The sequence below is a fragment of the Caloenas nicobarica genome, chromosome 2 (assembly GCF_036013445.1).
Source record: "Caloenas nicobarica isolate bCalNic1 chromosome 2, bCalNic1.hap1, whole genome shotgun sequence".
Classification (NCBI taxonomy): domain Eukaryota; kingdom Metazoa; phylum Chordata; class Aves; order Columbiformes; family Columbidae; genus Caloenas; species Caloenas nicobarica.
In genome coordinates, this window is record NC_088246.1 from 19,829,205 (window position 1) to 19,855,699 (window position 26,495).

Genomic DNA, 26,495 nt, shown 5'->3' on the forward strand with positions numbered 1-26,495 from the left:
AATTATCCTTATCAATGTAAGCAAGCACCAGGTGCAGTTATCCAGATATACCCTGCAACAAAGACAGTGAGATAGTAAAAAAGGAGAAAGAGTAAAATGTGATTCTGAATAGACACGCTCTGATGCCCCAAAAGAGATAGAGTTATAAACTGAATTCATTATTGAATTGACTCGCTTAAGCCATGGAAGAGAACTGCCATACAAATGCACCATTATTTTGCTAAGCAGCATATGGATGACATTAGTACTGAGTGTGAAAGTAGCCAATAACAAATCTATTCCACCCCGTATGGAAAGTAGCTGTTGACAGTATTCACCTTTCATTACAAAGATGTTCAAAATTTGCTGGCCAAAACAAGGCACAATGCAATTGCTAGTTCCTTAATTTACAGAATTATTCCAATCTTTTGGATAGACAGGTTATAACTCTCATTACCGAGATTAACATTTTCCAACTAAGAAAACAAATTAATATTTAATTAAAAAAATCTGAATCTTATTCTGATCTCGCTTAGATTGCTGTGCAGCATGGCTAATTGCTCTAAGTTCAAGAGAATTAGAGCCAAATCAGCTATATTCCTAACAGATGTGATAATCAAGGACTTGAGTGTAATGTTTTCAAATACATTGATGAACACAGAGGAGTAAAGGAAACAAATATTTTAAAATTACTAACCCCACAGAGAATAGGGGAGTGGGGGGAAGTGCTTCTCTACCTCTGTAGTTTAAAATGACAACAAAAAACTTTACCTGCACCAGGAGGTAGATACATTCAACTGAATTCTTCTGAACGTCAGGATCAGGGCTACCTAGCAGTTTGATAAGTGGTTCTAATCCACCTTGCTCAAATATTTGTACTTTAGTAGTATATTCAACAGCCATATGTGCTAGACAGAGAGTAGCAAATTCATGGATAACTACATCTTCTGTGGAGAAGAAAAAGAAACAGTTCGATCAAGTTTTATTAATCACTGTATATGTTCACTAATACAGTGGCTTAAAATATTATCCGTGGTCAATAAACAATAGCTGTCAATCATACCTGGCATCTCCAGAAACATGTTGCTCCCTCTGTACAACATAAAACACTACTCAGTGAGTAACAGAGCTACTCCTATAAAAGTAATTACCTCTTTAACATGTAATATGACAAATCATAAGTTACAAGGAAAATGTTATTGTCTGATCAAATGGCAATCATAAATTGTATTGTTGCACAAGGAATGAATATTGCAAGCTACCTTCTGGTGCCAGCTGCGATATAAGTGAATTCGTGACATCCAGTTCCCTTAGTAACTTCTTGACATCATCTACAATGAAATAAATACAAATATGAAGTCTTTTGTTTGGCAATCTTGGCTGAGTAAAAAAACAGATTCTGCCCCAAGGGAAATGTACTTATGGTTACTCTCGGAGTGACAAAAAGATCTGACTGGGAATGACATACAACTGAAGTTATACCAAGATCATAATGGGCCTAGAAAACAGAGAGAACATTTTTGAGTACCAGACAACATTCTTTCACATTTGATATATAGGAAGTTCCTCAATACTTCATTTAAATATTATTCAAAATACTTGGATCTAGCAGGTTCTGATTAAATATTGCACAGTTTTAGTTACCAAAGACATCCTCCAATAGTTAAAATTCTTTGTGGTTAAAGTTATCAAACTAAAAGCAATCCTTCCATTATTTAATTGTCAAGTCTTCACTTTCTAATTTTATGCTAACACAGCCCAAACTGCAAACTGAAAACACGAATTAGATAGGTTTTATTAAAATAACAGTAAAGACTTTCAGAATGCATTTTTATTGTTGTCAATGGCAAACTAGCAAAACCAGAACCACTGGACAGAATAACCAAAAAACATTCTTTGTGACAGACTCCATGTTATGTTACAGGACTGTGTTGTTACTATCAGCATATTACAGTGTTGAAACATAAGAAAAAAGGTATGAGTTGAATTTACTTTAGAAGAAAAAAGACAATTAAGATGTGAGTATAAATAGAAGATCTTCAGTCATTCGAATCCACATTTGTGCAGCAGTGTTGGAAGCCAAGGTCTGACAGGAGTAACTACATGCTGGTGTCGAGTTGGAAGTAAGGTAAAGAGCATAAGGTCCAGTGCAACATGAAAAGCAGGTCGCAGTTGATGAAAAGACTTAAAGAGTGGTTAGGATACCACCATGGAAGACAATTGGGTAGAACATCTACCAAAATAAGACCTGATTAGTTATATTAATTAGATGTAGGTTCATAAAGCACTGTAAAAATAACAGCCACTGAAAGTCAACCTGATGTCACTTATTCTTTCATCTTCAGGTACGTCTACCTCACTGCAGCTTCATCATGTGGCGCTTAGCCACCCAGCATGGATGTAATACATCCATTCTTGCCTTATAAAAAGGTACAAGAAACATATACTGTGGTTAAATCATTTAATAATGGTACGGCTACCGTAGATATGCTACCTTGCCGTGAATGCAATGTCTCTGGGAGATACTCAAGACCCCTTGAGTTTCACCAGCTCAGGTACAGATAATAAAACATTTACAGCAGCACTGACCTGCCAAAGAAGCTGGGTAAATAAGCGTGTCAATGCTTGATAGTTCAGGGCTTTTTTGCCATTAATACTTGAGTTAGGTACTTTAATTTAACACATTTTCTCTCTTATGACTGTAGTTACACTAATGCCTCAAGTAACAACTGATCTTTAACCATAGCATTTTCTGTAGATGATAAATACTACTATATCCTTCTCTTGCAACTTTTACAAAAGAGACGAGTGTGTCATGTCCACACTGGTGGCCATCTTACATAGGCTTTCCCTGATAGACATAATTCCAGTATTGAACTGTTCCAATCTGGCCCCATCGAAACAAAAATAAGGGTTGGAGGAAAATAAACTTATATTGTAATGTTTTTTTCAAAATCAGTGGAGTTCACTGTAGCTGAATTTGTTCTTTTATTCTGGGCTGTTAATATAGGATTTTTTTCCCATGGGACACCTACTGCTTTGATGACCACACTCATACACATTGAAAAATATGAAAAAATGGAGACTCTTACGATTAGAAGCCATGATACCAAATACCATGATGGCATTTCTGCGTACAATTGGATCTTCATGTGAGATGAGTTTATATAGATGTTCCACTGCTCCAAGACCAAGAAGTGTCACTTTGTTTTCATCACCTGAAGAGTAATTAGGTTAAAACTTCTATAAAAGTGCAACAAGCTCACAGTTCTAATGTAACAAACAGCTACTCATCTTTTTTTTGGGCTATAGAATCAAAGAACAAAAGACTGGTCAGGACCATGGGAGATCATCTAATCTATACGCCAAATAAACGTGTCAAATAATAGTATCAAGGATTAATAGTATCTAGGATTAATTCACATTTGTAAAGCAAAGGATGCTTCTGTCCATTGGATACCCAACTCATTTGTTGGAGCCTGCAGTGGTAGCACAAAGGACAGCTTTCTAATTAGCAAAGTACAAGTGAAAGATATCATTAAGAATCTCATCTTATTTTCCTCTTTTCTTACCTACCAATTTTATTTTCCTCAAAATAACAGTGAATTCATTCTGCGGATCTGCATGACCTCTCAACTGAAGTAACTACCAGGATTCGGATCATTAAATCCTACCTGAGGTTTCCAGCACCTGAGAATGGAACACTTTGTAGCTGAATAGGCTCTGCCCATGCAAAGAACAGAGGCATTTTTGTATGATTACAGCCTTCTGTTCCTGCTCACTCAAAAAACACCCAAAACCCAAGAAACAAAATCGAAAACTTACTCCTATTCTCAGTTCCCACAACAGAGTTATAATTCATTTTCTAATGAACCATGCCTGTCCTTTTCTGGCTACAAGTGAGCAGTGTGAGAGGAAACTGGAGAACTATGCTCATTTTCAGGCCAAAACACAATTAAAATACAAGAATTATTTTTTATTGAGGGATGTGACTTAATTTACTAGTAGCATTCAAGAAATAAATTAACCGCACAGTGAAAACAACTCCTTCTCTTGTGCCACACTGCAAAGTTACAGTCTCGTCTTCTGGCAGATTGCAAGAATATCTACATTAACAATTTAAAGGATTATACATTTCGTAGAAACAGAAAAATTAAGTATCTGTCCTCTTGCAGTGTGCCATATGTTACTGTGGACAGCAGGGAAGGAGCCAACAAGAGTTTATGGTGTGTGGTTCATAGCTGCCTCTCAACAGTCCAAATTCTCTCTTCACGTATTCAAAATCTGGTTGCATGCCCTCAGCCAAGCTTGGCATATTAAGCTGAACCTAAACATCTTTCAGAACCCAGTGATTCCTGGCCAACTGTTAAAGCCTTCAGCTCTTCTCTCACAGCTTCAGCAGTGTTGATAATTGCCATCAGTACAACAATCAGCATATAAGCGCATGTATTTTTAAGAAAGCATAAATTAAATGGAAATTAATATTTAAACCAATTAATTATACCAGGAATGCTACCAGTGCATTTGAGTGGCTGGCATGGAATGAGTAGCAGGCAACTTAGAAAATCATGTGTTACATAATTTTGAGCCTTCATTAAGCAGTTGTCTTCTGGGTACCTGGAACATGACACTTAGCTATAGATAACACAGGGACCTTTGGAAGATTTGGAACCTTGGGGACTTGTTAGATTCCCAACACATACAGAAATAAGCTTGATAAGAAGGCTGAGCAGTCTACGATAAATCATCTGTCACAGAAGTACTGACATAAGAGCTATATGCAAAAATAACAGAAATAGGCTAAAAAGTAATTTTCATTGAAAACTGAACCTTGAAATAACTACTGGTATAGAAGTTTCAAACTGTAACATAAACAAGAGAACTCTTTCCCCGATGCAGGTCTGTTGCTCAAAATAAAACAGAACTAGGTTATATATAAACCAAGCTCTATTAAACAAAGAATATAAAATTCTACAACAAAATAATAAAAATTTCTTTCGAGTAAACCACAGGACTTCTTTATAACTGCAAATAAAGGTTTGATAGATATTTCAGAAAACTCCCAAAGCCTGACAGAGACCTTTGAGACGTAATTAAGATGTCAGTGCTACGAAACTAAAAAGTTGTGAACTACTATCAAAATAAACGTAAAGGAAAGCTCACTGCAAAATGACCCACCTTTTGATGCAAATTTATATAGAGCATCACATGCTTTGGCCAAAACTTCCTCTTCAGGAGAACTAAGCATTAGCACAACCGTTGCTGCTGTTTTGCTTTCAATCAATAAAGGATCAAACTACAAACAAAAAAAGGAAATGACAGTACTACAAACAAAAAAAGGAAAGAATAGTTTGATTCATACCGAGCCTTGTGCTCCCATGTGCTGCAGTAGATTTCCGTATTTCACTAAAAAAAATCTATTTTGAGATCTACACTGAATTAGAAATATTAACATGAGTTGCTATTCACTTGGAGAAATTATTTTTTTAATAACAATTTGAGACTTTGAAAAATAAGAAAGAGTAATTGACTTCCAAATATGGTCACGATATCAACCCTTATGAAGATTTTGGGAAAACATTAACATCTCCCTGTACATCTAGGAAGTCTTGAAGGCAACTAACTATGTAATTCTGTTACACATGTAAAAACATTCTGCGGCTTTGCCTTTGGAACCGAACATGGGAAGTTTCTTTTGAGCAGCTGTGCACAGAGCCTGTCAACTTAAGTGCTGTACAAGGAAGAAGACTTGGCTGCTCTGTGGCATTAACACTTTGTGGTTGCTTTAAAGAAACAAAAGGACTCTTCCTGTGCCTTCCTCAGCTCAGTTCACTAGCTCATCGTGATCTTGTACTAGCTGAAGTTTTTCCACGATATAATCCCTGCTCATCCATCTAGAAATGATCCAAACTATCCATTTCCATTTCTGAACTTTCTCAGAGGCCTTAAGTTACAAACAACCTTGAACTGAACACAGAAATTTAACTGGTTTATAAGCAACAGTATTTCCAGCATTCAGTTTGTACTATTATTTTAAAAAAGCAAGTTAAAAAGAAAGCTACAATTTAAAAACACCTATATGTCTTTGATTGTGATTTTTGCATACATTTGAGTTCAAAGCCATCAGAAACTGTAGGCTGTTTTGTTTGGTGGTATGTTTGGTGGGTTTTTTTGCTTCCATCAACTTAACTTAGTCGAAGTCGAAGGTACTACAAAATATGTTTCTAGTCAGACCAAAGACCATCTAGCCCAGCATCCTGTCTGGTCACAGGTGCAGGCAAGCAGACTGTTAAACTCACTTGTGTTCCCTCCCAGACAGCAGCACTCTGTAACTGAGAGAACTGGTGAGCTAGCGATGTTATCTCTGTGTTCAATTCCAAATTCAAGTCCAAAAAAAAATTTCCAGCAGTTAATTTGGTAAATAGTTTTTGAAGTCATCTGTATTTTAGTCATTCTTAATATTCTGAGACACAAGTATCATGGTTTAACAGTCATGCAAATAGTTGTGCCTTTTCTTTGCTTTAAACCTGGCACCTGATAATTTTATTTGTCCTCCACAGTTCATTCACCATAAGAAACAGTGAAATAAATGACACCCATTTGCCTTCTCTGTATATTCATAATTTTGTAAGTTTCTATGATATTCCCCTCACAGCCATTTCCTTTGGGGGATGAAAAAGCCTCTTTGATCTTTCTTAATACAGAAACCACTATCTATTCTTGTCGTCTTTCTTAGTATTTTTCTATAGTTGAACTGTACCTTTTTTGAGATGGAAACACCAGAACTGTTACTGGCATTCAACATGTGCCTGTATAATGCATCTGCTAGTGACATGGTGTTTTGCCTTTTATTTCTGGACTTTGAAATGCTGTATTTATTCACTTCCCTACTTAGAAACTGGCTGCCATTTTCATGAAAGTATCCCCACTAATCCTGATAGACTGGATGACACAGGTCGCAGAGTAAAACCCCATAACATCCCACTGGCAACCTCTCTCCGTTACAAAACCTGAACAGTGATTTGTTTTCTCACCTTTGCTTTCTATTTTATAACCAGACATTATTGCCGGGATAGAAATCTCTTTTTACCTGCTAGTGTTTATGTGAGTGAAGAGCCAGATATAAAACCTTTTAAAAAAGCTAAATAACTGTATTGACCTGATCACAATTATCCACTTGCTCACTGACTCCTCTAAAGAATTCAAATAGATTTCAGAGATCAAACTTTCCTCTACACAAGCAGTATTGATCCTCCCTCATCACTCTAACATTTACCCCCCCCCTTTTTTTTTTCCCCTTTTTGTAACTATTTCAACCCACTAACACAGCATGGAAGACAAACTTTCTGTAATTACTCATGTATTTCTTTCTGAAAATGAATTTTTCTGTCATCTATTCCTCTAGTACAAAGGGTACACATTAAATATCTTAAGTAACTGTACCACAATTTCAGATTTTAGTTATTTTTAAGTTAGAACCAGACCTGGGCAAATATTACATATTCATATTTGGGCAATTTCTTCACATTTGTTTTAGTGATTTGCTACATGCCTTTGTCTTTTGACACAAAAATAAGTCATTTTGCTGTTCTTTTATGACTTTAATCACCTAATAGTGTCCCTCTAAGAAGCTTCTTCCTTCTAGTCAATTTGGAAAAGCTTTATTGCTAGTTTTTGTATCCTTGCTAGTTCACTCCCAAAATATTTTGGTGCATTGTGACATTGTGCTTTTACTTCTCATTTGCGAGTGCAAGGGGCTTTTTGTTTTCCCATTTAGATGTAAATCCCACCTTTTGAAGGATGTATTTATCAGCCATTATTCTATTGTTAAATCATGCTGTCATTTAAAAAAAATCCTTTAAATTCAAATTAAGTGAAATATTTTTCCCGGAGAAGCCGAATTCTTAGAACAGATAATAGTAGAAGACAAATTATGAAAGGCAGGGAAAACAGAGTCCTTGGGAATACTTTCTGAAATGTATAGGCAACGGCTAGGCTAAGAGATGTGTTTTCCACCTGTTCCTAAAGATCTATAAAAAATAGTGATCATGTGCAGTACCATGTATTCTCAGAGCATTCCACATGCACAAAGGGCCTCTATTATAAGCCTGTCCATATTATCTCAAGGCATCTTTTCTTGGACCTGACATTTTCATAAGCAGATTATCAATCAGAAGATAATAGTTAATATATCTTTCATTTTGTCTGCATCTCATTTCCTGCCATCTGAAATATCCAGGTGAAATTTAAAGTTTTGAGGTTTGATTTTACATGATGACTATTAACGAATTTCTCATAGCTAGAAGATTTTCTTGGTTGACAGTTACAGCTAAGTAATGATCTATTTTCATGTTTAATACTGTTTTGTTATGCAACATTCAGGTTTTTTTTCTCCTGATAGAACTGCTACAAGAGGTAAGCTCACCTGAAGTACAATAAAGGGAAAAACTAAACCAAAACCTGCATATGCCATCTGGACTTCACTCTTTCCAATTCTTTCCTTTTTAGTAGTTTTACTGACATTTTTTGTAATTTTAATGTTCTCATTTGTTGAATATCTTTCCTAGCATTATTCACCATTTATTGTAGTAGTTAAGATGTTGTACCATATTCTTCTCCAGAAACTCTAATGTGTCTTTTGGATATAGCAATTGTGCTTGTACTGACTTCCTAGATATTTACTGAAAAAAGTCAACTTCTATTACTTTGGAGGGGATTAGCTCACCTGTACGCCTTAAATCTACTGTAATGCCCTTCATTTTTTTTTTTTTTAGACTGCAAAGACACTTAGTTTTAACTCTTCAGGCCTGCTTTAGTCACATCCACATGCACCTTCTTTGTGTCTTCTCCTGGTTTTCTACATTATTCATACAGAACTGGCTTTAGATCAATTTATCCTCTCATGTTGAAGTTTGACGTCAAGTCTCCTTCCAGAAGGCTTTATTATTGATTGAAGCTTATGAATTACGTTTGTAATACTCATCTTCCCACAGAACAGTTGGGCAAAACCTGATATCAATTGCTATGCCTCAGTGGCATCATGGCTATTGGATATTACTGTCTTAGTCAAAATTATTTATGTTTATTTAATATTGAAATTGTGATGTAGTTTTTTCTGACCAACTTTACTACAACCTTTGAAAAAGCTCTTGCAGTACCATCACTCTTCACAGACAAACCCATTGTTTTTTTTAAACAATGTACTGAACTTCACATTTAGCCTCATGCTCCTTTTCATTAACTTAGTTATTATCTGGCACAGAATTCATATTACACTCTTTTCAACGTTTCTGTCTCATTTCCCCTACTTCTTTCTGAATAAACCAATTAAACTTTAAAAATACATATATTTTGGACTTGTGTCTTTTTGAGGGTCTCTTTGTCCCTTGTGAATTTATAGAGACTCTTGAAAAGTGTGCTAGTGTCAGACCCTTAAACTCCACCTTTTGGAAAAAAGTCATATACCACCATTATTCCATGTTTGGCTTCAGCTCCTGTACTTCTCACTGCAGCACTTCCAACGATACCAGAAAAACCTGAACTGCTGCTAAAGACTCTGGATCTTTGCAAAAGATCCAGAATATGTACTACTGTCATTCAAAAGATCTGCAAAATTTTGTATTCAGTAAAAAACTCCGAAGATCCATCTAAGCTCTTAATCCCTTCATCCTTAAAAAAAGCGAATGCCTCCACAGTTGAAAAGACAGACAGATTTCCACTTGCTTTTCTCTTTTCTCCTTTGATTTTTACGAATGGAAAGCTAATGCTGTTCTTCAAATAAAAAGAAGCCTGGATTGTTTCATACATTACCGTTTGCAAAGCCTGCCAAAGACAACAATCTCAGAACTACACATGCCCAGTCAGTCTGGTTTGTATGCTGTCCAAGAAAAGCAGAAAACAGAATCATCTTTAAAAGACATTTTTAGAATAATATGGGTAAGCTAAGAGAGTAAGGAACTATGTCAGGATGGTAGAGCTGGGCCTGTAATTGTGTAATGTTTATTTTATAGCACATAGCAGTTTATAAACTTACCACATCCTTGGGTGGAGGCTCTGCTTCCTTCTTGACTTTTTTACCCATTCTAAAAACAAAAACAAAAATAAAAGCAGACAAACAAACTCCCTTCTGTGTTTTAGCAATCAGTCTACTGGTGACTTAGGAAAGCTTTTAAGACAGACTTTCTTATTCATTTGACCCACCTAATTGATTTGAAGATTTCTTTGACATAGTAACTTCTATGTAGAATGTTGTCCCTTATAAATATAACAAACTTTCTAACACTTCAACAAATTTGGTAAAATACACCTGTCAACAAAATACATAACTAAAAAGAAAGATCTGAGACATCACAGGCTCAAGCTGTAGTCTGGTACAAATACATAGGACATGCTTTTCTGTAAGCTTGTTTTATCTGCATCTATACATCATACATAAATCACACATGAACTTGAAGGTCCCAGTAGGGTATTTCCCCATGTTTGTCTATACATTCTATGTTGGCAAACATTCTATACAACTGCAGAATGTACGAATAAGTTCTACATTAAAAATGTGGCTCAAATTCAATTAGAATTCTCTGTTTGTATTTCACAGAAGACAAAAATCAGGTCTGCAGTTATTAAAAAACAGGTCCACACAGTACAAATTTCACTGATTTAAAAAAGTTACATCTATTTACACCAAGTCCAGCTTGTCTTCTGCTTTTTTTGTATTAGCACATGTGCATGTGAACCAGGAAGACCTTCTCAGCTGCATCTAATAGCAGCTTCTGAAGCATGTGGATGTAAGATCTAATTTCATATGCCTCACAAAACTTCAGCAGAACCTTCCAGTTAAGCTACAGGCAAAAGTAAAGCACCATGTGACCCACTAGCACTAGCTATGCATAGAACATAATCCAAGTTCTGCCCAACTTAGGTTTGTTTTAACACTGTGTAAAAGTGAAATGTGCACCGTTAGTGCCCCTTAGTAACTTCTTGGATAGTTCTTGAAGGGAAACCACACATTCACCCTCAAACAGGACTATCCTGACAACGTTCCTGTGGTGTAAGAGATCATTTTCTAGTGCAATATGAGCTGTAGCCTGGTTGGTTACAAAAGTCAAGGCTATTGTTTGTTGTGTTCAACAAAAATGTGGAGCTCTTCTGGAATCCTCTGATTTTTTCCAGGTATTGTTCCTCTGCTGGTATCTCAAATAAATTGTAACAGAGCATTAGTGAAACAAGAACATCCTAAAAATGGATCTGAAATATAAAACTTCATAGGCAGATCACTAATCATAGTTTTGAGAGGATGACCCATACAATCAAGGATTCTTCCGCCCTAATCTGCTTTACCCTTGTGCATATATACATACACACATATGAACACATACACACACACTAGAATTCAGTGTTTCAAAAAGTGCAGCTCTGACTAAAGGACAAATACAGGCTGGGCGGAGAATGGATTGAGAGTAGCAATGAGGACTTGAGGGTGTTGGTTGGTGACAAGCTCAACATGACCCAGCAGCAATGTGTGCTTGCAGCCCAGAAAGCCAACTGTATCCCAGGCTGCATCAAAAGAAGCAGAACCAGCAGGTTGTGGGAGGCGATTCTCCCCCTCTGCTCTTGTGAGACCCCACCTGCAATACTGCGTCCAGCTCTGGGGCCCCCAATATAAGAGGAACATGGACCTGTTGGAGTGAATCAGGGGGTAATGGCTTTAAACTGAAAGAGGGTAGATTTAGACTAGATATAAGGAAGAAATTCTTCACCATGAGGGTGGCGAGGCCCTGGAACAGGCTGCCCAGAGAATCTGTGGATGCCCCATCCCTGAGAGTGTTCGAGGCCAGGCTGGATGGGGCTTTGAGCAACCCGGTCTAGTGGAAGGTGTCCCTGCCCATGGCAGAGGGGTTGGGACTATGATGATCTCTACAGTCTCTTCCAACCCAAATCATTCTATGATTCTATGAAGTTAACTTGTATAAAAAATAAGCATAAGGACAAATTACTGAGAATATATTCAACAAAACTGATGGACATGCTACTTTCTGATTTATGCAGTCACTGTAGAAAATAAGCATCACGGTCACAGACAAGAATCAGCTTTACAAGGACGTTCAGGAAATCTGGGTTATTTAAATTGTGTTGAATCCTGGTATGGAGATACGGAGATACTTATTTAGAATTATTCAGTTCAGTTCAATTAATTTCAGATACAAATTAAGCTGAAGTCATAAAAAACCATTTTAATTCTGAATGAGTTTAATTAGGTTTCAACCAAACAATTTTAAAAGTTAATAGATGTAAAAGTATCTGTAATGTTGTACAATTAATGTTCACAGGTTCAAATAGTTATACGTATTCCAAGACAGTGAGTAACTAAAGCCTTTAACTGTATATATTTCTTCACACTATATAAATATATCCAACTTCCGAGAATATTTTCAAGAAACTAATAGGTTTTTCTACATGTTCAGAAAGATTTGGTTCCTTGGTAATACTAAAAAAGCCGTATGATCTGTAGCAACAAGCACAGCAAAGAGGACAATTACTTTACTGTGGATTATGTCCCTCAGTCTGTTTCTTTGATGCAGTTACTATTCTGGATTTCAATGCATTCTGCCATCAAATGTTGTTAGCTTTGTTCCCATAAAGCTCTCTGTATTCAGCGGTCATTCTCTGACTTGAGGCAATGAGGCACGTGGAATTCTTTGGCTTACTGATAATTAAAAATGTGTCTTCTGCATTGAATTTTAATTATCGCAGACAATCAATATGTACAGGTATTGAAAGGCTACTGACCCATAAAAGAACTTCTTATTCAAATCCTTTTCTTTCCATGATAACTGCATGTTATCTTTTCCTCAGTAGGTTTACAGTACACATATCTTTGATTCTCAGATTACTATTCGATATATTTAGAATTCAGAAAAAAATTGTAGCAGGATTTAGATTTTTAATTGTGATTAAATGTTGGGTCTACATTAACTGAAAAATTAATTTTAAAATCTAAAACTCTATTCACTAGTAATTAAGTGTAATTAATGAGATTAATTAATTAATTTCTGGAGAAATTGACTGCTCATGGCCTGGACAGGTTGGTGGCTGGTCACGAGTGGTGTTCCCCAGGGCTCAGTATTGGGCCCAGTTCTGTTTAATATTTTTATCAATGATCTGGACAAGGGGATCAAGTGCACCCTCAGTAACTTTGCAGATGACACCAAGTTGGGTGTGAGTGCTGATCTGCTAGAGGGTAAGAAGGCCATACAGAGGGATCTGGACTGGCTGGATCGATGAGCTGAGGCCAATTGTATGAGGTTTAACAAGGCCAAGTGCCGGGTCCTGCAGTTGGGTCACAATAAACCCAGGCAGCGCTACAGGCCCGGGGAAGAGTGGCTGGAAAGCTGCCCAGAGGAAAAGGACCTGGAGGTGTTGGTCAACAGCCAGCTGAACGCGAGCCATCAGTGTGCCCGGGCAGCCAAGAAGGCCAACAGCATCCTGGTTTGTATCAGAGACAGTGTGGCCAGCAGGACTAGGGAAGCAATTGTCCCCCTGTATTCAGCGCTGGTGAGGCCCCACCTTGAAACCTGTGTTCAGTTTTGGGCCCCTCATCATAAGACGTTGAGGTGCTGGAGAGAGTGCAGAGAAGGGCAACGAAGCTGGTGAGGGATCTGGAGCACAAGTCTGATGAGGAGCAGCTGAGGGAACTGGGGCTGTTCAGCCTGGAGAAAAGGAGGCTGAGGGGAGACCTTATCATTCTCTTATCACTACCTGAAAGGAGGTTGTAGCATGGAGGGTGTTGGTCTCTTCTCCCAAGTAGCAAATGACAGGACGAGAGGAAATGGCCTCAAGTTGCACCAGAGAAGGTTCAGATTGGACATTAGGAAAGATTTCTTCATGGAAAGGTTTGTGGCCACTATTCCTGTACTTCATTTTATTCTCTAGGAACCTCTCTGCTCAGTGCGAATAGTTTCTTGGATTGCAAATCTGAGATATCCACTTACTTCTAGTCACTATACTTTTTTTTTCTTTTTTTTTCTTTTTTTTTTTTTTTTTTAATATGAGATGATGGACAGAAAGTGAGCTTTACCGAAAAAAAGGGTCTATAAATCATACTTTGAAATATGAGGAAAGTCTTCTGGTGTTTTTTCTGTTCAAAATTCTGCAATCTTATAAACACTTCCTTTACAGTATAGTGTATGTATACTATGAGTCTTGTTGCATACGCTTAAAGCCCACAATATTTTGTGTATTTAAGTTGGGCAATGCATTTAGAAAATATCACTTGTTCCACTCGCATCTTCTGTTTCTAAAACTTTAAATAATGGACACAACAACCTAAGATCCTGCACAGACTGAATGTTAGTGAGACATGGCACAAAGAACAGGAACAAGTCAAAGACACAGCCAGCTGTGGAACTCACCTCTTAGTCAAGGAATCAAAGGTCTCTTCTGAGAGCAATTACTCCTATGGAAAAGTAGTGCAAAGAGAAGGATTTAAGAATAGCTTCAAACCAGTTATTTATTACATGATCCGCTTTGCGAATTAATTGTTCCGTGCTTTAAGACAATTCGAAGTTGTGTTACTACAACCTGGCTAGGATTTTCAGATTCTTCCCAAAAATGATGCATGAGTGAGATTCTTTTTGTCTTCCAAGTGATAATCATGTAATCTCAATTTAGTCCAGCTAGTTTAAGTGAAGTCTTGCTCTTTCTTCTTGTCTTACAGATTTTTTTTTCCTGCGATAACAGTGAAAATTCTCTATAAATTGGTCATCTTCATTGATTATTTCAACTGATTTCTGTATGGACACTCTAGTTCTGTTGCCTTACCATGCAATCAAAAGGAACACACTAAAATTATAATCATAGCATTAGCAGACAATCTCACTCCCTTCTTGAGTCCATAAACTAGTAAATCCTTTGTATGTCAGCTTAAATATCATCATCATTCTCAGGTAGCTTTGCCATAATTAAGAGAACTATGTGGAATCATCTTGAAACTCCCTTCTTTCTCCCAAATTCTTCTTCCGGCTTTCTTCTGTACTTCTCCTTAAATACAGGTCAACAGACTCCCCCTGCCCAGTGTTGTAATGACAGTGCAAGCATTAATAAATTATAAAAACGGCCTCATAGAAGAAGAGAGTTAAAAAGAGATACCAAGTCCCTCTTATACTCAGTTCCTAAAGATATATGCTGTATGAAAAGAATACATTGTATGAGAGAACAATTAAATCAAGACCTTTGAACCTGCCAACTATTTTATCCATGACCATGTGTATATTGGGCAAAAAAATGATCAGGATTAAGTCAAGAATTAGATACTGTGTTACAGACATTAACTAACGAAACTTAATTAGAATCTGTTCCTAGATACAAGATCGTATTTTATATTTTGATTCAGTTGGACAAAGTTCCTCCCATTGAAGGAAAAAGACTAAATATACTCTGATCATTCTGAGAGTTCATTCAAAGATTCAATTCTTTCAAATGATCAATTAGTTTTTAAATTATATACACACAAACCAAAAGAATAATTTAAAAAAATACTAAGATGCAGAGTAGAGTACTCTGCAGACAAACCCTTAAAACCAAAATGAGTTTGTAGTCAGATGCCAGGGTGAGGAAACAACTATGAGAGAGAAAAGATGGGGATTTCAGGTGAGCTAAAAAATATAAATATTTATTTAAAATTTCAGAACTTTTAATATACATCAATACTTTTTATTTGAATTCTGATGTCACATTAATGTTCAGCTGAGCGCTACTTTCAAAAGTCCAAGGGTAAATGCTTAGATTTTTAACAAAAGCCAAGATTCTCACATATTTGATTCCACAACCCGATGCTGTGAAAACATGTAATATTTGCAATAAAATTTTGACTCATGTACAGCCTCTGATTGATAGCAGTGCCTTTTTTCATGCTGCCCAAGGACCATACTTTGCTGTTTTCTGGAGCTGAACAGCTTGGTACACCTAGTAAGAAGTGTACTAAGTCAGGAGCATTTCGGTTGTGTTAAGGTCCTAAGCTATAGAGACAGAATGTATTTTCCAGTTTGTACAGTGCAAAAGATGATGTATGAATGTCAATAAAAAAGAAGTAATGGGAATTAAAGAACACGATAGCATTCTTTCCAAACCACAGAATAAGTAAGAGGCCTCAACACGAAAAATCTCCTTCAATGAGTAAGAACAGTCTTCCACAGCAAATCAGTGTCCTGCCTCCAGAGCAGTAAGAGCCAAATGCTTGTGATAATGCATGAAACCAATCCCAAAAGTCAGATTTCCTTCATCTGTTACAGGTTTTTTGTTTCCCTAAAGTATGAAGGTTTAGATCTCCTGAAGCTTTTATTTTCTTCCTAACAATACTAGCTAGTTTTACTGTCCACAAAAATGCTTAATCCTTTTACTCTTCATTCTTAGTCTGACATGCTATAGCACAGATCCAATTGTCAAGTGTATTCTATAAGGAAATATTCCTTAGATTTAAAAAGTATGCAAACAGTTTAAATGTGTTATTCAATTCAACACAACGTCCACTTGTTCTTGTATCACAAGTTAAAAGATGCCCTGACTTGATCTTTTCTACTTTACTTTAAAACTCCCTGTACATTGTGATTTATAACCTTTCTAAGCTGCCTTAATTATTTTTTTCCATACAGCATTTCCAGACATATATGTTTCTTGTTTCCGAGTCCCTCTGTGACTGTTAAATCTTTCTCAGATATGATGAACTTAACCTGAAATACCATAATCGATTCTACAACACTACTGATTTATTCCAGTGACGTTATAACTTCTTGGGTATTAATTTTTACTAAATTTCCTCAATGGAGATTTTCACTAAGCTATCCACATATGGTAAACAGGTAATTTTCCCAGTTGATCACAATTAATTCAGGTTCACTGCTCAGGAGTATACTGTTCCAAATGTTCCTGACAGTGTAAATTACATTGGTCTCATCAACAATGAATTTTATCTGTCACAGTGTCAGCAGTTTCTAGCAGTCTTCTTTAGTCTTAAGATAAATTATTTTATCTCACCAGAAAATTTTGATTTCTCTATGTTATTGCTCATTTCCAAATTATAATAACATCAGACCTATAATTATATTAACGTCAGACCTAGAATCTATCCTTGGAGAATCCAAGCTGTGACAACCTGAATGAAGGAGATTTTTAGAAATTATGTGTGTGATTTTAAATGTCTCACTGAGATGCATAGTGAAATCCCTCATCCCATGAGAAAGAGACTAAAGTAAAATTGACTTAATCTAAAACATATGAGAGAGAGTAGTTACGAAACTACAGTCTGAGTAATAATAGCAGGACACTTTTCATACAGAAGTCAAATATGGTCTGCCTTAGGAAGAAAAACATTTTGAAGACAAGTAAAAAGTTAAAGACACTCCTAAGATTTTGGCCAGCTGTGCCAATCTACACGTTTTGCAATAAATGCCTCCTCCTGCCAGTGTCACAGGGACATCAGTAAAACGGACACTCAGAATCATCAGATTCATTCCCCTCCCCCATCACAGCCATGGCATCATGTTAACCCCACCAGATACCTTTCGTATTGTATCTTAAAAAACGTTAGGTATTCTGTTCCCGCTTCTCTTATTAAAAAGGTGTTCTACCAGCCAACCACTCAGACAGCCACGGACCTTTGAAAATTTTTAGTCTACATTTACTGATGACCAGTTTTCTTTATTCATGTCAAGTTCAAACATTTGTCGATTACTTTCTTTGCTGGCATATATAAAAATATATTATTTATACTAAATATCTATGCTATACAATTTATACACTATATTCCACACATACTATGTAGTGTATATATACACACATTATATAGAATCAGAATGTATTTGAAGGTAACAAACATGTCCCTACTCTGTTTTCATTTGTTAGGTTAAAGAACTCTTCTAATTTCCTCCAAAAAATGATTCTTCATTCCCCACATCATCCTCATAAGCCTTTTTTAAAACAACATCTTAAAAACATGGATGACACCAGCTTAACACGGCATCCCAGATGAAGCCTTTCCTGTCTTGTACAAAATTGTACGCACATTTCCTTATTGACATCAGAAATACCTCAGCTGTGTTACTATCACGTTTGCGACTTTTATGGTTATGTCAAACTGCAAGGGTAGCCCTACCATTTAATTTGAACTGCTCATTTACAAGGCTTTAATACATTAACAGTAAAAAAAAACCCCAAAAAACCAACAAAAAACAAACCAAAACAACACCCCCCCACACACACTTTTGTTACAATTTAGGACAAAAATACAGGCAGCAGTTTTGCAAACAAAAGCAGGAACGATAGGACATATGAACCCATCTTGGCATTAATCATGTGAGTAGAACATTAGACAATCAGAAACCGGCAGTGTGATAAAAATCACAAAAATTAAAGGAAATATAATAGTAAAAAAAGAAGTGTTGCTTCCAACAATAAAGGTGAGAAAGTGAGCTTGCTCACGACAGAAAGCAGATTTATCTTGCATAGGTTAAGATAATACAACATCAGACTACCATATATAGAAAATCTCAGGTTAGCAATAAGACTATAAAAGAGTTCTGCTCTACAGATGATGCTCCTCTGCCAGCAAATCTGTACTTGGTTTTGAAATTCCTGTCTGCACATGCCCCAAAGCCTTTAAAACATCATTAAATTGGGTGAGGTTTCCTCCCTAATAGCCTAATCACCTGCTAGTGTTCATCAGGATAAAGTTTGTGTATTTAAAATGTTATTCTTTCTTTTATTTTTTTCTCCCCCTCTCATCTATTATCTATACAATTTTAAGCCTCATACCTTCATGTTACTGTCACACATAAACTCTACATATCCGTAGTGAACTGTTCTTTCTTTGTTCATATTACCTATCTGAATTTTTAAAGAAAATTCCTTTTCTCTACCATGTAAGTTTCCTTAGGGCAGGTCTACTGCAGTTTCTTGCTTTCCAGTTCACATCTAAGAATACTGGTCACAGTTTTCCTCTGCCGAACTAGCCCATCCATGTCTTTCCCCACCTTTGCTGACAGCAACGCCTAAGCTCCCAGTTTCTAGTAGGAAACAGCGTCAGGAGCCCCTAAGCACAGGATTTTAAATGTTATTTATGTTCACTCTGATATATTTCAGGTGTTATCAAATCTTACAATTTTATTATAAAACTTGCAATTGTCACTGCTTTTCTTAAAGGTGTAGATGCCGTTATCAAGCAGACAGTAAATTGATGTGGCTGAGGAAAACTTCAACGAATGTCTTTAAAGATAACAATTATAATGAAAAATAATGAGTGTTTCTTAACTTTGACTCCTGACAGTCGGCAGTACCTCGGTTCACCGATAAGGCACAAAGCGACCAAACCCCCCGGGGCGAGGCTCGAACCGGAGTCCCCCGGCCCGAGGGCAGCGGCTCTACCGGCCGCCTCCCGATCGCCTTCGTGGCGCTAGGGCTGTAACCGGTGACCCGCCAGCGACAGAAACCGGACCACTTCTGCTTACTTGGCGCTGGCAGCGCCCAGGCCCTCCGCCCTCGCGGTACCTGACCCCTTCACCCGCCTCCCCTCCGCCGCCGCCGCTGGCTCTCCGCCGCGGGCTCCTTGACCCAGCGCCCCCTTCCCCTCGCCCGCTGCGGGCTTGCCGCCGGCCGCCCTGGAGAGCCGGGCCGGGAGCGGCCCCCACTCACCCGCCGCGGCCGGGCAGTGCAGGACAGGCCGGGCCGGGCCGCCCGGGGGCCCGCAGGCAGCCGCGGCCCGGCCGCTGTGTCGCCGGTTGCTAGGAGACGCCTGCGGCGCGTGCGCCGGCCGCCGCGCGGGGCAGCGGGCGGGAAGGCGGGGCCGGGCCCGCCTGAGGGGAGCGGGGCAGCGGCCCTGCCCGGGCGGCCCTGGGTGTCCCGTGAGGGGGATTCCCAGGGTCCTTGCGAAGTGACTTCACCACGTGCCTTATTCCATTTCTCCGCAATTCATCCCGGCTCCAAAGCGCTGCTGGAACGCGTCTTTGCAGGAAGCATTAAGTCATTAATAGTGATGGCCTGGGGTAGCGGTGAAAAACTAGATCAGTTATTCCTCGGAACGAAAGGAAAAGGCTACTTTCTCACCCAAAGAACACTGAGTATTTCTGAAAATTAATAAACGTGTACGGTCTGCCTAAAAATTAAAAGTTGCTATGTTCATGCCTTCCTTTTGTAGTTTGTTGTTTGTCTGGGTTTTTTGATTTTTTAAAAAAAAATTCTTTTGTTTATTGTTTTGGTGGGGTTGTTTGTTTCTGTTTGTTGTTTTTCCTCTTGTACCTGTTTCACTATTTTCGGTGCATTAATGGAAAAAAAAAAAAAAAAAAAAGTTGAAAAAGCCATCCGTTCTTGGGAGCAAACAGATAAAACAGTTACGCGACTTGGAGCGAGGGGCAGGGAAACGCCGGTCAGAGCAGCACCCGTTGTGGCCCCGCTGGCGAGACATGAGCAAGGAGCTCTGTCAGAGGGCCGGAAGAGTCGTCTCCTTTCTGTTATCAGCTGCAGGTTGGTGATGGAGAAAGCCGTGCTGTACGGATAATTGTGCTGTTCTCAGAATAACGATTCATTGTAGTATTTCCTTCTGCCAGCCAGGGCTATTTTGGAAGAAATACTAAGCCAAATTCTGAAATGAAATAACATTTTCTGGCTTGAAATACAGACTAATTGCTATCCGTAACTGCAGAAGTAACAGGAAACAGGCAAATACAATCATTTGGGGGCCTCAAAGTCAAGTAACAAAAGGTAAAGGAATTGCAGCTGCTATCACCTCTCTCCTGTGATTCCTTTTTATCACAAATCTCATTGCTTTCTCCATAGATTTCTTAGAGTGTTGTACTGCAAGTATCAGTTTAGTTCTGTTTTTACACGCCATATCAATCTGTTGAGGTCACAGCACAAACAGGTCCTGGCCTTGTTGGTTTATACTAAGATAAATGTGACTTCCAGCACAACAGAAGAGTTGGTGGGTTATTTTTAGGTGTAAACAAGCCACGCGTGTGAAGGTGTCTCATTCTACTTTTAACATCACCACTCCCATACAAAATTCACAAAGATTTATAATCATCTTCCCTGGAAAGCTGTACATGAGCACATCCCTTCTGTGTTCCTAAGTCCAGTGTTATTTTCTATTCAGTTGTGTGCCCGGGAGTTAAAGACCATGAGGACAACATGGGCACCTGCCTGCGCCATGGTCTAAATAAGTGTGGTCTTACCATTCTGTGGAAATGAATTCTGTCTCTGCTTTTATCTGTGTTTGCCCTGGGTAGAGGCAATCAAGCACTGTGTGACAGCCATGTAATTGCAGTATTTTTATTATATGTGGGCACAATCATGCAAATATATAAAATATATTATAAAATTTAATTTTGTGAAAATATTCTGAGGGTGTCATTAAGTAACAACATGTTAGTAAGGAAGCAAAAGAAAACTAATGAGCAGGACAGTTACAAAATGTCATGAGAAGTCACAAGTGACAAATGGTCATAAATGACAGAAACATTTCATTGAAAAAATACACAAACCACAACAATACAAATTGCATTAAAGATAAAGAGATTATGAAAGTAAAGAGCTTTCTAGAGACTAAATATCTAATAATGTGAATAAGGACTTTATTAACCACATGTGCTAATGAAATTTCATTACTTACCTTTCGATAAAGTAAGTATAGAAATTGTGTGCTTTCCTATGAAGGAACAGGGCCAAATATCCTTTCAATTTGGTTAAATTAAAGCTTCTGCAAAAATGAATCAAGTATGGGTTAAAAATATATTTGAAAGAGTATTGTGGAACAACATTTTAAATATTTAATTTCAAAAGGGATTTAAATGCATCGGCTGCTGCTAAATCAAAGCATTTGTTGAATTTAAGTGTTGGAAATTTGCATGTTGAGGTGTTTGAAATTATCTTTCCAGTGTTACCGAAAGCACCACTGGGGGAGTCGTTTCTCATTTCCTGAAACAACAGAAGTGGAATTATTATTTGCTGGATTGCTTGTCTGAAATAATTCTTTTCTCCATTTAAAAAAAAATCAGTCATAATTTATGCTTTAAGAAATACCTGATGACATACAGTACAAACAGTCTTGTCATATAACTTGTTTTATATCAGTCTCAAAAGACACTTAAAAGGAACTTTCCTTTTCTGACAAGAAGCAGCTGGCTTAGGGAGTGATGAATTTACAACATATCATCTTGGCACTTCAGTTTGCTATATTACTTCACACATTAAAATACTCAGTATCAATGTAAATGGACCTCTTTCTCTAGGAAAAAAATGGAAATCAAAACAAAGAACAAGCCTTTCATTCCTTCAGCTTGCAAGTGAGATTTGTAAGTCTTCATTTTTTGCAGGCACCCTGCCTGCACCAAGTGTATGCCGTGGCAGTATTGAAAAATGCCCTCCCAGTGTAGCTGTATTCTCTAGCCAGTTTTTCTTCTATACAGCAGTAAAACTAAATTAATGGATGATTATTTTTAGCAAACGTATTAATCATAGTTTGTAAAAGGCAAATTGCATAGCACTATCATTTCAAAACTGATGATCTGCAGCCATAGCTTGTACCCAGATCTACCGCCCGGATCCCTGACTGCTGGTAGCGTGTATAACACCAGCACTTATTATCTGCAGAGACACTCAGAAGAGGCCAGGCAAAAGTTTTAAGCTGGGAGTTGAGACCATGGACTTCTTGTATAATCCTGAATAAACTGCATAAAATGAAACCAATTTGGTTGTTTAACTGGAATGATCAAATACCTTAGTATTTCTACACTTGAATTTCTGCCTGTGAAACTGGACATTTCTGAAGTCCTCATCATACACAGAGTTGAAGTTCAGTAAGGTCTTCAAATATTGTCAGTGGAGCATATAAGCTTTACAAAAATAGGGGAAGGATATGCTTAAGTGGTATCTGGTAAATCGATAGGTGGCACACTTGTTTCTTAGGGCATCTGTATCCTAAGAAAATGGGAATGTTTTTTAAGTCACCATGACAATCATATTTTTTGTTTTTATAAAACAGTGAGTTAGGAGTGACCACAGTCAGCTAACACAAATGAATGTATACAAGTGTGGGTTTTTTGTCTAAAGTGATATTTGAAAACTGTAGATGTTACCAGAGATGTTAAGGAGTGACTGTGAGGAATGACTGAAGGAAGGAGTAGCTGAGGAAATAACCTTTTTGACCTTACATCTAACACAGATCAGATAATTCTATCCAAATATTTTCACAGTCTCTTAGCAAACACGTTTTAAAACATCACTTGTTTTCCCCACACTTATATCCTTTTCAAGGCTAAACTGAATCAATTCTCTGAGATAGTATTAAGTGTCATCCTGGACATGCTAAGTTTGGTATCGGGTGTTCTCAGAGGCCATAATCTCTTGTGCTGATGAAGGAATACACAGATTGTGTTTTAAAAAAATGAGACTATTCTTGCCCAAATTTCAATTTACAACTTCAGTCTTCAAAGATGAAACATTCTGTAGTGTCCTCAGGACAAATTGTGCTGTCTTGTTTCCATTCTCATAACAACTCTGATCCTCTGAAGCCTTGCCAAAGCCTGTGTTTCAACAAGGAATGACAACTCTGTTCTTATCTTGGATTTGAAGGCTAGAGTCACAAAATATAGAAGATAGTTTAATGAATATTTTTAAGTTGTTTCAATACTATAGCATTCAAAATGGAAATTTTTCTTGGTCAAAGTCTTTGCTCTTTTAGTTACAGGTTTAGAATTCTCAGAATTCGAGGTTTTGGCCCCTTTCTTTTCCTCCCTATGTTTCTTTCTGGCTCAAAGGGGAAATTGAGCAATTTTTTCACTTTTTGTCAGTTCCTCTTCGTTTATCTACTCTGCAATTTACATAAATCTCAACTCAGCAAACAGTACAGAGCACAGAATTACAGTTTCATTTTCCTTTTCCTTACTGTGTAGCTCTTGAAAACTTGAGGCGAAATAGGTCTGCAGCTGAGAGAAAGAGAAGAAATCCTCCATATAGGGATATTTTTTTAAAATTTGGAAATCAGAAAAGAAACATTTTTAATTTTGAAGTTATAAGTCATACAAATAGGTTTTCCTGAGAAAGATACTAGTTTGGATGAAAGTCCATTTATTGCCGTGATTTTTTTTTTAACTGAAAATCTCCTTTCCATCTAGAAAATGGGTTCAGAGATGAGAAATTGTATTTTAAAGCTCTTCTAAATATCGGTCTTTATATTCTAAATATTATTTATCACATTCCTTAATCTCAGATGGGATACCTTTCTCTGTTGTGCTTCCTGATGTTAAGTTGTGAGAGTATGTAAATAGCCTGTTATTACTGAAATATTGTTAAGTCAGATGCAGATATTTAGGGATACTCAAGTATCTTCAAACTGTTTTCCTCTCTTTCCCCCTCAGAGTCAGTGGAATTTTTGCAAAAGTAAGAGCATCTATTTGTTCCCAACCCTACTAATTTTTAAGGAAACACTTATTTTGAAGTGCTTTTATGGGACTCAAGCCAGATATGAGAATTGAACATCTTGCTGGGCAACTGCTTAATGAGCCCACGGGTGGCTTGGAAGGTGCCAGCACTGCTGTCTCTGAAGCCTGTTTGCGGTGCCAGGCCTTATTGTTAGAATAGCGTGATTCAAGGCTTGAATTAGATCTAGATCTAGATCTAGATCTATCAGCCAAGCTCTTATGTTTCTGCTCCTATAAAACCTATACAAAGTAGAAGAGGAGCACAAAAAGCGAGATGAGCCATGCTTTAGGTCAGCAACCTTGAAACTCCGTGGCAATGAATGAGGGTCTTGTTTTAACTTGAAATTATTTTGAATTTCACACATTTCCTAGTTGATTACTAGCCAATTCTTGTTTTGGCATTATTTGTGTTGAAAACTATCTTGGTATATTGTCAGCCTACCAAAATGTTACCTATTTCTGGATGTTAAGGAATTGGTCATCAGTCCGCTCATTTTAGGTGTTTGGCAGGGTGCATTTATGAGCGTTTGGTACGGCATCTGCACAGGATTGTTTCAGAGCTGTGTTTAGGATGCTGAATAAGACGCTAACATGTTCTGCAACACAGCCCTCCTTTGTCTTCTGCTTTGCCTGTGTTCAGTTAGGGGTTGTTGGATCTTGCACTCCCTTTGACTCTAGAAGTGGTATTTGTTTTGTACTTGCCCAGTCCTGATTTCTGAATAGATACAAACTAATGCACCTTTTCTGTGCTTAAATCAGATAGGACTAAACGCTGTGTGGTTTTGCAAAATCACTGCTGTCCAGAGCAGCAATAGTTTGGGTTCAGTTGCCTTACGCGATTCATTGAAGGATAGTACGAACTTTTCAGAAAAGTTTAGAAAATCCATAACCTGAGGATGTGGTTTCCAATGCAGAGGGTAATGGTATTGGCAAATGCTTTTACAGCATGTAATTGTGTTTTGATCACCTTCCTTATGATTAAGTAGACATGCAAATAGCTGTACCTAGACAGAACAAGGGCTGTCTTTGTGGTACCTTGGGATCTTGTCCTTTTCACCTTTCAGATTCAGGGACCGTTCTGCAGAAATCAAAGCAGGGGCGAGAAGGAGAAGGATGCAAGCTGGAGAGTTCATGGCTTTTAGTCCTTGACATGCTCCACATGCAGCCAAGCACACTCAAACCAGGGAGCTCAGAAGCACTCCTGGGTCCCTGGTTTAAGCTAATGAGGTGTGGTCCTGTACTGATTCCCAGGACTTCTGTTCTTGGGAGCCTGGTGTTGTGCAACATTCTTTTACTGTAGCACAGAGCAGGATCTGACAAGTCAGTTACTAACTGCAAGTCTCTGTGTTTTGATGATCATTTAAAATAATTTCTTTACATGACACATAATAGATCAACTTTTGTAGAAAATGTGTTGTGGCACACGACACAATATCACAACGTTGCTTCTCAACCTTTAAAGTTTTGCAAGTCATCTGAGATGAACTAAGATATAAATGCAGCAATTGTATGTATTTGTGTAGTATGCACCTCATGCCCTCATTAACCAATCCAGGAAGCCACCAGCAAATGAACGGTTGTTACTGAAAAGCTATTTTTAGGCCAGATGGTCTTGTCTCCTTTCCATTGTGGTTACTCTGAAGTAAGAGATGCTATCGCAGCCAATATAGAATTGGTAGACAGTGTTTAAATGCTGCTGGTTTGTATATTGTTTGTGTATTTTCTATATTGTCTTCCCTGTGATGTGCGATTGGTTAATATTCAGGTTCTGTATGCTGGAGTCAAAATAGACACACAATTGTAAAATCTTATGTGTTTTGAGACAGTTCCTTTCCACAACAGCAGAAGTTTCTTTGATTGTAGTGCCAAGCCTCCCTCCAGGCAGCCCTCTCACAAAAACTTCATCCTTTGGCTATACATTACTACTTGCTATGTGTTGTTTTATCTGCTATCTTCTGTACCTGCTCCAGATCCTCAATCCATTTCTCCACTTAATAACCCCAAGTATTCGCACTTACATCTAGGTCCCAGGACCTGGTATGCGCATAGCTCGGT

At 37.8% G+C, this 26,495-nt stretch overlaps 1 protein-coding gene across 4 annotated transcripts in view; it reads right to left on the reverse strand.

The window, feature by feature from the left end:
* Positions 1-19,745, reverse strand: part of ARMC3 (armadillo repeat containing 3) — a 57,134-nt gene extending 37,389 nt beyond the window's left edge. For 3 of the 4 annotated variants that reach the window (XM_065628077.1, XM_065628076.1, XM_065628075.1), the window contains exons 1-7: positions 19,660-19,745; positions 14,388-14,431; positions 10,013-10,061; positions 5,158-5,275; positions 3,072-3,197; positions 1,242-1,310; positions 751-926 (exon numbers count right to left, since the gene is read on the reverse strand). In XM_065628077.1, coding sequence (XP_065484149.1) covers positions 751-926; positions 1,242-1,310; positions 3,072-3,197; positions 5,158-5,275; positions 10,013-10,060 — 537 coding nt within the window. In that variant the 5' untranslated portion in view covers position 10,061; positions 14,388-14,431; positions 19,660-19,745. The remainder of the gene's footprint in view (positions 1-750; positions 927-1,241; positions 1,311-3,071; positions 3,198-5,157; positions 5,276-10,012; positions 10,062-14,387; positions 14,432-19,659) is intronic. The other variant, XM_065628078.1, reaches the window with a different exon arrangement.
* Between the last annotated feature and the right edge of the window lie 6,750 nt (positions 19,746-26,495).